General features: G+C 42.1%; 1 protein-coding gene across 4 annotated transcripts in view; it reads right to left on the reverse strand.

Annotated features, from left to right (window-relative positions):
- NUP93 (nucleoporin 93) overlaps window positions 1-13925 on the reverse strand; it is a 112741-nt gene that overhangs the window by 28424 nt on the left and 70392 nt on the right. For all 4 annotated transcript variants that reach the window (XM_047711056.1, XM_047711054.1, XM_047711053.1 and 1 more), the window contains 2 exons: window positions 10451-10513; window positions 5161-5289 (listed from right to left, as the gene is read on the reverse strand). In XM_047711056.1, coding sequence (XP_047567012.1) covers window positions 5161-5289; window positions 10451-10513 — 192 coding nt within the window. The remainder of the gene's footprint in view (window positions 1-5160; window positions 5290-10450; window positions 10514-13925) is intronic.

Raw genomic sequence — 13925 nt, forward strand, 5'->3', positions numbered from 1 at the left:
TAAAAAAAGTCTCGAAGGGTGCCTGGGTGGTATAGTTTGTTAAGCCTCTGACTCATGATTTTGGCTCAGGTTGTGATCTCAGGGTCATGAGATCAAGCCCCACATGGGGTTCTGGGCTCAGCATGGAGTCTGCTTAAGACTCTCCTTCTGCTCCCCCCACCCCCTGCTGCCACGCTCTTGCTCTATCTAAAATAAATCAGTCTTTAGAAAAAAAAAGTGTCAGCTTTTCTTTATATTAAATTATCCAAATGTGAACATTTTCCTTCAAATGTAAGGTCAGTTCAAAATGATCAAAAGCCTCCTTCCTAAGTAATGACGCTGGGTGCCAACAACCTTACTCCTGACAATAGAGTGCCCGGAGAAGAATGGTTTAGATGGCAAGTCATACTTTTTCAGTTATTTCTTCTACATGTACACAAAAACCCCTTTCATTCCTAGAGATTCTTTATAAATCAAGGGCATGCCCTAAAAAGGGACAGGTCCCTATTGAAATGATTAAAATAAATTTCACGTGTAGCTTACCAAATACTAGCAGCCACCATAAATACTGCTTGCATGTGCAGCGCGTGCACTCTCTGCCGTCACCCGGCGAGCCCCTTCACCCAGGTTCTACACTCCTTATGACCCTTCTTCCAGAGTGGCCATTTATAGGAAAGACACCCAGACCCAGAAATTCCCAAGCCTATCTCTGGCCTTCACACTTTGTGATCTCCTATAAATAGGGTAGAGGAAAATGCCTGCCCAAGTAGAAATAACGTCACCTTTCCATTATTTTGAAGATCATAAGGAAAAAGCCTGTAGAAATGGCTAAATTGTAAAAGGGCAAAAAAAAATACCAGGTATGGCAAGGATATGAAACAAATGGAATTCTCACCTACTGCTGGTGGGAGAGTACAGGGATATAACCATTTTGGAAAATTGTTCAGCAGATTCTACAACTGATGAACACATGCATATCTTCTGACCCAGCAATTCCCCCCTGAGCTGTACCCAACAGAGATGCAAACATATGTTCACCAAAAGACACGTACAAGAATGTTCACAATAGCACTATTCATAAAAGCAAAGAACTGGAAACTATCCAAATGTCCATCAACCCAAGGACAGATACACAGATTGTAGTGATACTGCTCAGCCATGAGAATGAATGGCCCGCAGCTACATGCAATGATATGCAGAATGTTCAGCAAAAGAAGCCAGAAACTAGAGTACATACTGCAGGATTTCATTTACATTAAGTTCAAAAACAGCCCACATTAATCTATGATGTTAGAAGTCAGGACCAGGGTTCCCTTGGCGGTGATGGTTGAGGGGTAGTGACTGGAAGGGCACACGAGGGTTGTCCGGGTGCTGGTAATAATCTGTTTCTTCATCTGGGTGTGTTCCATTTGTGATACTTCACAGAGCTGCATACTTGTAATGTATACACTTCTCTTTATATATGTTATACTTCAGGAAAAAAAGTTCAAAGCAACAGCAACAAACAGCCTAGGTCCAGAAAATGGTACTTCCCTAGAGGACCTGAAAGGAGAACCATCTGCATCCCTTGCCAGCTTTTACAGCAAAGCTATCCATTCTGCTAGGTGTCACAATAGAGAAGAGCAAAGTATTGATAACTCTCTTCCAAGGGGACTTGAGGTCAAAGAAGAAAATGTCTACTAAATAGACTAATCTATTTTTAAGAGAAGAGCAATCAAAAAAGAACATCTCATTAGCAGCTTATAATTACTTCCAAATCCCAATACAGACCACAACCTATTAACACCATTTTAAAAAATGAAGTTTATAAAACCATGAGCTGTTCTACTTATCTGTCCAGACTCACAAGAAATTGGGAAAGAAACATTAGGCTGGCCAAGGGTTTTACACAGTTCTTCTTTCCCAAAGATCTGATCTTAGTCTTGGAGTCTAAGAAATGTGCCACCGTGTCCTTAATGAGTAATTTCCCAAGACAAATGTCTTTAGTGTTTATCTGGGGGCCAATTTAATAGAAAAAACTGGTTTTTAAATCAGGAGCACATGTGTGGATACGGGTTGTATGAAGTTACCCTGTAAGCATGACAACGCCAAACTTTCCACATTTGATCCAACTTCAATGGAACAATGGTACAGAAACCAATAGTCCTGGGATTCACCCATTTATTACGTGTCTCTCTGAGCCTCAGTTGTCCTAGCTCTTGTGAGAAAAGAATGGTAGCTAGCCATGAAACAAATTCCAGGAAAAACGCTTACCAGGAAACATTGGTAATATCACTTGAAATGTCTTACACTATAATTTTTGCAACATTGTTATTTTTAATCTACACCTCTAAATCATCTGAAATGACTTGTTTTTATAACAATAGTAAGGAATGACCATTATGGGTCAGGTGTTTACATTATCACTCATCTTCCCAATAATCCCAATTCACCAGTAAAGATACTGAAGGTCTGCATGGTTAAGTCCCTTGAACAAGGTCTCAGAACTAGTGAGTGGTGAAGCAAGGATTTGACCCCAGGTCTGTTTACTCCTCAACACCAGAGTCATAACTGTGTGGCAAGTCATAGCTCCCCTGGTATAAAGGCAGACATGACAGATCAAGCAAGATGCTCTTTCCTGCCAATCCCACGATGAAGCCTCAAAGTCCCTCTCAGTAAGGGTCTCCAGGATACATGAAGTGAAAAAAGCAAGACACAGAACAGAGCATAGAGAAAGCTAACTTTTGTATAAGGAGGAGGGGGAAGATAAGAACGCACAGTCTCATATATCTGTGTTCATATGAAGAAACACTGGAAATACACATAAGAAAATATTAATAGTGATTACCTCTGGGGGAGGCAAACCGGGGAAGGAAACAGCTTTTGGGGGACAGGGTACTTTAATTCTTGAATCACATAAATATAATGCCTTTTTAAAAATCATACTTTAGGGGCACCTGGGTGGCTCAGTGGGTTAAGCCTCTGCCTTTAGCTCAGGTCATGATCTCAGGGTCCTGGGATCGAGCCCTGCATCAGGCTCTCTGCTTGGTGGGGAGTCTGCTTCCCCGTCTCTCTCTGCCTACTGCTCTGCCTACTTATGATCTCTCTGTCTCTGTCAAATAAATAAATAAAATCTTAAAAAAAAAAATCAGATTTTAGAGAGGAGAAAACCCTCAACACTACCACCAATCAATAAACACTGGCAATTAAAACAAACCCTATTTAACATACCCACGCTAAATCAGTTTCAACATATCTCTAATACTTCAGAGCCCAATGATTTGTTCAGCAAGTATTGCCTGAGCATCTGTTCCAGGCATTCATCTAGGCACTGCAGGGATGAGTAAAAATAAGACAAACAAAATCCTTACCTTCATAAAGCTTACCTTCTACTATGAGAAACAGGCACTAAGCAGTACAAAGACATGAAACATACACAATGGTACGTGGAAGGAAATGCTGAAAAGAAAAATACAGCAAGAAAAAGGGCTACAGGAAATGTGGAAGAGAGAGAGGCTAGGTTAGATTTCAGATCTCAAGGCCTTGAAGGCCTCCGTGAGATGGCACTGGGTAAATATTTGAAGTAAGTGAGGATGGTAGCCACACAGCTATTTGGGGGGAGAACATTCTCAGCAGAATCCAACAGGAAGCACAGAGGACCTGAGAGAAGAGCAAGCCTGCTGGCTCTGTTCAAGGAATTTGTTAAGGAGCGAGCATGGCTGGAGCAGAGAGAGCAATGCGAAGAGTGGGATGAGGTGAGCTCAGAGAGAAAATACCACCAGGTCACATGGGGACAGAGAGGTCATGGTGAAGACTTTGGCTTTCACTTCAAGGGAGGTAGGTGTCACTGGAGGATCCTAAGCAGAGGAGTGACCTGATCTAACCTGTGTTTTAACACGGTCATTCTGGCTGTGCTGAGAAGAGACTGCACAGGGCAAAAGGAGGGAGACTAGCACAGCTGAGCATCTCTAAGATGCCCCCATCCCCCGCCAATCCCCACCTGCTTGGATTCAAGCTCTTGTATAATCTTCTCCCCAGGAGTAGAGGCTGGATTTAGTGACTTACTTTGAACAAACAGAGGGGTTAAGATACTACTTTCATGATTAAGTCACAGAAAGACTGGTTTCTATCTCGGGAGCACTTTAGCTCTCCCTCAGATACCCCATTCTTGCTCCAGGGGAAGCAAGTTATTATGTTGTGAGCAGCACAACAGAGAGACCCATGTGATAAGAACCTGATATCCCAGCCAAGGGCCAGAGAAAACCGGAGGCTTGCCAAGAGCCACATTGAGGAAGCTTAGGAGTGGATCCTCCTGGAGCTGAATCTTGTAATGAGTATAGCTTCAGCTCATACTCTTAAGAAACCCTGAGCCAGAAATACCCAGCTAAGCTAAATGCCTGTTTGCAGCCACTATGGTTTGGAGTAATTTGTTAGACAGCCATAGAGTAAAACCAGCAGTTAGAGGCTAGTTCAATAAGCTGAGGGAGGTGATGGTAGACTGGACCAGAGTGTTAATGCTGGAGATGTAAGAAGTGGGTGGAGTCTGGGTATGTTTTGAGAGTCAGGTTAATTGGACTTGCCAACATGTGAGACAGACTAGGTGGGGAAAGGAGAGGACAAAAATGAGTCTGAGGTTTTTGATCCGAGTAAGTGAAAAACTGGAACTGCCCTTTATAAAGATGATAAACTCTGTGAAAAGAGAAGGCTGGCAGGCTGGCATGGGAGGGAGGTGGCGTGAAGTTGCTACCATGACCCAATTACAGACATGGAGAGCTTGAGATGGCTAGGACGCATCCAAGGAGAGCCAAGGACACTAGATAAATGAGTTTGGGGTGTAGGGTGGCAAGGTAGATCTGAATCTTCAGCACAGAAATGGCATTTAAAGCTACAAACCCAGATGAGATCAACCGGGCATTGGCGGAATGAGAAAGCACAGGTCAAGGATTGCGCCCCAGGATGCTCGAACATCTCGAGGTTAAGGAACCCAAAGAAAACTCGGCAAAGGAAGCTGAGCAGAAACAGCCAGACAGGCTGGAGGGAATCCTGGCAAATGTGGGCATCCTGGGGGCCAGGGGAAGAAAGTGTCTTCAGGGGGAGATGGTGATCATCTGTGCCAAGATTGCCAGTAGTCGCGTTTATAGCTAAGCATTCCCTGACCTCACATTTTTACTGGTAGTGGCTTATCTTTTGGACTCAACTTACCTCACTTTCTTGAGTAAAGTCCAGAGCATCTTCTCCTGATGCCAGCAGAGTGTGGAGAATTCGCTGTTTTACTTGCTCCCACTCGACCAGCATGGACTCTCGATGGTACTCCTCAGCCATGCCAAAGGTCTGTCAGAGAGGAACAGAGGCAGATGACCCAAAGGGGAAAACAACATAACTTCAAAGTGACTATTTCCTTCAAAGTTCAACAGAAACTCAAAGCCCCTCCGATGATCATCTTTCTGTAAGCAGAGCAAAAGCAACCAACTTTAAAAATTATTCTTAGAGTCTAATGCATTAAAAAAAATTGTTTTAATAGTGGTAAAACGCTTATAAGATTTACTTCTTAAACCACTTTTGAGTGTACGGTTCAGTGCTATTAGTACATTCAGACTATCGGGCAGCTACCACGACCATACAATTCCACAGCTCTTTTCATCTTGTAACACTGGAATCCTGTCCCTAGTAAACACAGACTCTCCACCCTCTCCTTCCCCCAGGCCCCAGGAACCACCACTCTACTTTCTGTCTCTCTGTTTTCAACTATTTGCAGGCACTTCATAGAAGTACAATCAAACAGTGTTTGTCTTTTGGGATTGGCTTGTTCCATGCAGTATAATGTCCTCAAGGTTCGTCCGTGTTGTAGCATATGCAGAATTTCCTCCCTTTTTAAGGCTGAAAAACATTCCATTGTGTGTGTACCACATTTCGCTGATCCATCCATCTATCATGGACCCTGGAGTTGGTTCCACTTGTTGGTTGTTTGAGTAATGTTGCTATGACCATGGATGTACAAATTTCTCTCCAAACTCCTGCTCTCAGTTCTTCGGGGTATATACTCAGAAGTGGAACTGCTGGATCACGTGGTAATTCTGTGTCTAATTTTTTGATGGGTTGAATAGTGTTGCCATTCTACATTTCCACCAACAGTGCATAAAGGCTCCAGCTTCTCCAGCTTCTCCACAGTTTTTCTCATTTTTTCTTGAGGCGGTTGCCATCCTAATAGGTGTGAGTTGATTTCTCGTGGTTTTTATTTATTTACATTCCCCTAATGACTAGTGCTTTTTATGCGCTCATTAAGATAAATACCTCTTTAGGGGCACCTGGGTGGCTCAGTGGTTTTAAAGCCTCTGCCTTCAGCTCAGGTCATGATCTCAGGGTCCTGGGATCGAGCCCCACATCGGGCTCTCTGCTCACAGCAGGGAGCCTGCCTCCTCCTCCTCTCTCTCTCTGCCTGCCTCTCTGCCTACTCATGATCTGTCTGTCAAATAAATTAAAAAAAAAATCTTAAAAAAAAAAAAAGATAAATACCTCTTTAAACCTCTGAAATTAGGCTACATTTTACAAGTGATAGCACATCACAGTTTAAAGTGAAGTACTTTTTCTTGGATTATAACAATCAGTGGTTTTTAGTAAACATCTAAGAAGAGACAAAAACAAAAGATGGTCTCAATGTCTTTATTTTTTAAGAGACAGTAATATTTTCATAGACGGAAGTAAACCAGTAAAAGAGAAGTGGCACCTTCTACGATTAGGTCTCTTACCACTCTACCCAAAGTGATCACGGAAAGTCTGGCAAACCTCGAGCCTGTCTAATGCTAATACTGCAGGTTGCTGCGAAAACAAAGGTGCTCAGAAAGAAAAGGAAAAAGAGGAAGAAAAGAAAGGAGGAGGAAGGGAGGGAAGAAGACAAGACAAGACAAAGCAAAACCTTCTTGAAGGAATGAAAGCAACTTATAATGTTACTCTTTAACTGGCAGACCAGGTTTCGCAACAGCTTCAGCCCACTTTCCAAAAAGCCATTTCATTTACAATCAGACTGGCATCTAATTAGGCAGCACCAGGGGAATGAGTATTAGTAATGCCTACTTTATTTTTGGCAATGCAGATAATTTATAATGATAACATCCATATACATGAGCCCTGGGAAACTGTCAGAAAAATCACATACACTCTTCCTACAAATGGGATGCTTTGAGTATGGACAGTTACTTATTAAAATCTGAAAAAGACAGATAGCAAACACATAAAAATGATTGAAAGAAGGCTAGGGTCCCCTGCAAGTCTGATTTTGGTCCATCTATCAACGAATCCCTTCTCTAGTATGTATTTTGAAGAGACAAGGAGAAATGCAATCACAAACTTTAAAAACAATCTTCTACCTGGTGTGCGTCTCACTGGAGTCAGGCAGAATGGAACGTTCCAGTCAGTTAGACGGGGGTGAAAAAAATACCCCGGGGGAAAAATCATTTTCTCTTGTTACACTAGTAAACTTCAACATGAGAGCTATGCATTTTGCATAGAGAAAAGTACAGAACAGAACCAGAACAGAAAGGCAGTGTCATGCATAGGAGAAGGGGTGGTTTCCCTTAAAGATATCCAGAAATGGTGCACAAGTGAACCACAATTTCTTCTCAACTCTTCCTATTTAGTGGTCAAACCAACAACCTCTTCAGCTGGGAAAATGGAAGGGTAATGTGGCACGAGGACAAGGGTGGGCAGAACTAGGGAGGTGGGGGGAAGGCTGGCAGACCACTTTCTGAGCGTGCAACAGGAGGGGAGGCACGCCCTAAGCTGTGGTACTGACCCAGGACAGCAGAGTGTCACACGAGTTTTTCTTAAGGTTAAGTCCTCTGGCTGGTAAAGAATGGCCTAACAGTAAAAGGTGACTGAAGGAAACCGTATACTATCCACATACGCTGTTGATGAGGACAGTGGGCACAGACTTCCAGTGTCATTTAAGGGTTAGACTGACAAGAGTGGGAATTAACCAACACCTGTTCATCAGGCTGCCCACCTATGTGCCAAGAACTGTTGTTTCAAGAACACAGGAAGTACTCTGAAAACTGGCAGCTTTCTGGGCTCAAATCCTCAGATATATCTGAGCAGTGTGCCAGGCTACTCATTTAGAAACAGCCCACAACCTGAATGAACAGCACTGTGGTTCCATTCGTCATTAGTGTGATAAGGAGCTTCAAATAAAAATAAATGGCCCAACATTAAAATTCTCTTTCTTTGACCACACAACCCCCAGCTTATCTTAATTACATTTGAGCTAATGAACATCTAATTTGTGGGCTAATCAGAGATGATCAGCCAGCCACCCATCTGCCCTATTCCAGCCTATTCCCTTCACAGCCACAACCCAACCACCAGATTAGGTGCAAAGAAGAATGCCAACTAGGACAGCTAATGAATGAGATTCAACGGAGCTACTCATTGACAACGAAGAGGAGCAAAGTTCTGAGGCAAGATGAAAGGTAGGGAACAGCAGGGACAAGAAGGAGAGGAATCCAAGGGAAGAGAAAAGGGACAACCTGGAAGGGTATGTGGATGTGTAAAAATTAAAAGAAGGAAAGACAAACCACAGAAAATGACAAAGCAGTAGAGAAATTATAAATTACATGGGACTCTTTCAAGTTATGTGTGGACATCTACCTCTCTGCACACAGTGAAGAAAGGAAGGCAGGAAGAGAACTGGGCAACTGAATTAAAAACAGGTGGGGAACACTCAAACCCCATTTTCATAAAGGGAATAGGGAAATATGCTTTGACTTCACACCCACTTATTGAGCTGTTGCTGGCTTTTAGAAACTCTACATATGTTCTGATAATGTTGTTCTGTTTTTGCTGGGACGCACCAAATGGAAAAAGATAGGACACATTTGTGGTTTTGTAGCTTGTTTTCTTGGCATTTCAGCAGGACATTGGCAAGTTATTCAAACATGAAATTACCACCAAAATGCCAGGAAGCCGCTCACCTTTTGTTTGAAAATAATTCTTGCTCAGTGGTAGTCTCCTAGTGTCCAGACAGGTGAAAGGTCTCCCCCCCAGGCCAGCTCCCAACACCGGAAAATCTCCCTCACAAACACATATGCACACATTTTGCACTGTGGTGTGTCACTTAGATGTTTTGGCTGGCTGCACATTTAGTCTCAGTATGGTACAGTGTTCAGAGACTGCCAATTCCAGAAACACATTCCGCAGGGTAAATGGATTAATAAGGCTCAGTGGCATTCGACAATCCTAATTTAATTTCACTGGTCCTTTACAGCAGGAGAATCGATGTTGCTGAGTAACTCACTCAAAGTGTGAACAAAAAAGCCTTTAAAAAAAATTTTTTTTTTCCAAATCTGAATCAAGTGAATTTCTCTATTTCTAGGAATAAATACTATTGCCAAAAATGTACTTAATAAAATTTTAGGGATTTTTTTTTTACTCTGATAATTAAACGTACCAATCATTTAAATTAATGCCTTTGGAACCTCTTCTTATAAATTAGAGTTGGCAAGCCCCCATCTGCCCTATCTCTCTCACATCAGCCTTCCTGAGACAGTCCCCCACCGGCACAGAACATTTTAATAAAGCACACTGACAAACAGTTTTTTATTTTATCATTTTAAACGACATAAGTAATACATAAATATATTTCACTTGATATAAGAGTTATAAAGTAAACAGTGGGACAGAGGTTTCCCTTTCACCCCTATTCACTTCTACAAAGATAGCCACTGCAGACAGACTAGAGTGAACCCTCCCAGCCTCCTTCCTGGGGAGAGCTGCATTTTTCAGAACCAACTTCACAAGACTGCTAACCTTCCTCCCCCACTCCCCAAAGGACTCCAGTGGCCTTTAAAAAAAAAAAGAAGAAGAAAAAAAGAAAATCTTACTCTGTAATGGGATCTTTTGGAAAAGTTTTATCTTCTAATTCTTGTCAGAAACAAATGGAGATAACGCATGTTAACAAGTAATCTTTGAGTATCTTGAGGGAATGCCTGATGCAAAAATATTGCTGCACATATAATGGCTGCTCTGGCTGACTTCTTTATCATCCTTTGGAGAGCCAAGCTGGTTTCTTTCTTCTTATTTTTTTTTTTTTTTAAGAGCTTGGGAAAATTTTTAATATAAAAGGTAACAGAGAAAGTCAAATTGTATGAAAAAAGGAAAAATTAAGGATAATTATCAATGATCATAATTGCTTTTCTGAACTGCTGATTCAACAGAAATCAAAACACCGTTTTATATACCGAAATGATAAAATGAAAGAATTGTCTGGCCTTCCATTTTAAGATTAATTTGATAATTAATTGGCAATTCTGTTTCAGATGCATTTCAGTCACTAAATACAAGTAGAGTTACAAGCATGATTATCTTCCTCAAAAACAGTTCCCGTAGAACTCCCTCTGGTGAATTAACTAAGTAGGAGAGCTGGGCCTAGACACAGGCTCCTGCTTCCAGAACACTGCTGCCCTCACAATGGTGTCCATCCTCATTTGGGTTCCTTTCTTACCCTCTTCCGGGACTCCTCAATGGCAGACAGCAGGGCATTGTCCTTCTCATTCTTCAGGAAGCCCTAGGAAAGGGGGAGATATGACACAACTTAGGTTAAAATCAACCTTCAAATAATCAAAAGTACACTGGAGGGGAAAAAAAGCCATTAGGATACCTGCTATCCTGCCCACCTTCACCCTGACAGAAATTTCTTAACCCAGAAACATCAAAATAGATGTTTTTTCCAGGTGTTTCCTAATTTTTCTTTCATTTTTAGAGCACATGATGATTTTTTTTTTTTTGAGCACATGATGATTATTAGAGGCTAAAGTCTCCATGAAGCAGTAGCTCAAGTCCCACTTCCTAGAAACATATAAAACGTGAACTAACAAAGACTGCCCTTCAGTATTTCTGAATGGCCCAGATTATAGACACAGCTTTGACCACACAACAGTCATAGTTCTTCTAACTACCTTTAGTTTATATTTCTCTGTTGCTTTTTCAATTCATTCTTCAGTTTCTTCCTAGCATTACAGAAGCAGCACCATCCACTTGTCTGGGTATTTTCCACTTATTGGTCAAAGGCTGGGATACTCCCCAAAACCAACCAACCAACCACACATTTCTGAGGGAGTTTTGCCATGTGCACTCCCTATTTCAGGCCTGATGACACTCACTGCTTGTTTAATACAGATGGGATGAACAGAAGACCAAGACTGGTTTGATATGCACAGAATAAATGCCCACAAAATGCAACTACAGAGTAATACAATGACAGACTTAGTTCCAAATCATGGCGCCTCCGTTTACTGATGGCATGAATTCAACCAAGTCACTCAAACTCTCTCAACTTTAGTTCACCTGTATGTAAAATGAATATTAAATGAGATATGCAATCAAGCACTTGACTCAAGGTTCGATACACTTATTAGAATCAATCAGATTTAGGGGCGCCTGGGTGGCTCAGTCTGTTAAGCATCCGACTCTTGATCTCAGCCCAGGTGTTGATCTCAGGATCATAAGTTCAAGCCCCATGCCCAGCATGGAGCCTATTTAAAAAAAATAACAATAATCAATTAGGTTTAGATCTGTTGGTGACATCAAAGAGGGAAATGCCCAGGAACATGAACTCTCTAGGGGAATATAATACAAAGGAGAATTCAGATAAAGTTTTTAAGACACGCTAAATTTTAAAAATCATCATTTGACAGTTTTGAAAACTTCCTGTCATGGTTAGTTAATTTCTGATCACCTAATATATATTAACAACTACAACATTTTAATATTATGTTATTCAAGCAGTCCCAGATATGAAGTTGCTGATTGTCTAAAACAACACAAAACAAACATGGGGGGGCACTACAACTGGGAATATAAATTTAAATAAACTATTAATCTTCATAGAGTCCCCTGATTTCTTATGTACTGACCCATGATTCTCCCACACCTGCTGTCACACCCCAACCTGGCGTGCACTGGACTGAACAAGAACAATGGCCAGCAGCCAAGGAAACGGTTCCCTCATAGGCTCCTCCAGGGCAGTCCCTGAGGCAGCTCTCGGACAGCTCTGAGGGCACAACATTAAGACTGCTCCAAATACCCACAGTGTTATTTGGTGGTGGGGTGGGGTGGGGAGAGGCGTTAGTCACTCACCTACTAATGCAATAGCCTCAATAAACCAGAGCACATAAAGTTATGACCCCATGTGGTCCACACAGAAGGAGACAGCTTGTCACCACATCCTTGCTTCTGGCCATCTCTTGGGAGCCAGACAAAAGATGGGGAGGATTTTAAAAGATCCCATTTATACCCTTTCACAGCAAATCAATCAAGTCAACAACCCTTAATTATAATTTTACTTTCACAAGGCATCTTTAATGACTAAAGCTAAAGGTTTTAGTATCACAGTGTGCAAACAAAACTATGGAATTATCATTGAATGCTGCTCCCAAACAAATGGTAGGCACAGATTATGTTTTGTGGCACCTTTTCCTGGCTGCTTCTATGGGAGGTAGATTGTCTCTGCAAGCCACCTTTGGGGTAAGGGTGGGGGGTGATAACCACTGTCCAACAAGACCTAGTCTTATTTTTTTCTTTCTAGTTGGGGGGCGCTGTGCCAAGTGGCCCATGCCCTTTCTGGGCTTCCTCTGCTCTTCCCAATGATCAGCGTATCCCATTCCTTTGAGGCACCCATAGCTACATGTAACCAAGAGTGCACACACATGCATGCACACACACACACACAAAATTAAAACACAAATGCAAAGCAATAACCAGACACATCTGTTTAAAAGCAACATAAGAAACACAATTCCAAATTTTCTAAGAAGTGAAAAGTCAATCAGTGATGAAAGAGAGAAAAAAAGATATTGCTTTAGGGGCAGACGATTCTTCTTGAAAATCCTCATTATAAACCCACATTTCAAAAATCTCATTAATATGGGCGCCTGGGTGGCTCAGTGGGTTGGGCCGCTGCCTTCGGCTCAGGTCATGATCTCAGGGTCCTGGGATCGAGGCCCGCATCGGGCTCTCTGCTCAGCAGGGAGCCTGCTTCCCTCTCTCTCTCTCTGCCTGCCTCTCTGTCTACTTGTGATCTCTCTCTGTCAAATAAATAAATAAAATCTTTAAAAAAAAAAAATCTCATTAATAAGTAAATCAAACACCTGTACATGAGAATCAGTCTTTAGACAGCATCTACCTATGAACAAAGACCATGAGCCATTATGTACCTCAGCAATTGGGCTCTCTTGGTAGCACAAGCTAGGCCCATAAGACATACAGAGTTTGGATTTCAATTTTTTTTTTTAAATTGTATTTATTTATTTGACAGACAGAGATCACAAGTAGGCAGAGAGGTAGGCAGAGAGAGGGGGAAGCAGGCTCCCGGCTGAGCAGAGAGCCCGATGAGGGGCTCGATCCCAGGACCCTGGGATTACGACCCGAGCCTAAGCAGAGGCTTTTAAACCACTGAGCCACCCAGGAGCCCCTGGATTTCAATTTTTCACCCTTTATTCCTCTCTAAAATAGGCCACATATCACATTTTATTAAAAACAACAACAACAACAACAACACATTAGTGGCCTACCTTTTGAAAAGAATCGTTAACAGAACGTATACAGCCAGAATAGTGCCGGAGTCTGGGTGCCATCTAGTGGCAGTTACTCTCTTTTAAAGAATACACACCTCGAGGGAAAGTAATAAATTAAAGAACTAAGTAGTTGGGCAGAAAAATACCTGCCGACACCCAAGTTTCCCATGGATCTCTCCCTTGACTTCCCTCTTCCATGTGTGTTTCCTTTCCTTCCCACTGCTTCCGGGAGGTGCCTCTCACGCCCCACATCCCAGAGATATATTTTTAATAGCTCATCGGAAAATGGGTTTTCCGTAGGACTGAGGGAGTGAAGGTGAACCTGGGAGGTACCTTTCTCAATGAAGATCCTGGTCACAGACAAGACCCAACACCCCACCTCTCACTAGGAGATGCCAGCTGTCT

The sequence above is a fragment of the Lutra lutra genome, chromosome 17 (genome assembly GCF_902655055.1).
Source record: "Lutra lutra chromosome 17, mLutLut1.2, whole genome shotgun sequence".
NCBI classification, from domain to species: domain Eukaryota; kingdom Metazoa; phylum Chordata; class Mammalia; order Carnivora; family Mustelidae; genus Lutra; species Lutra lutra.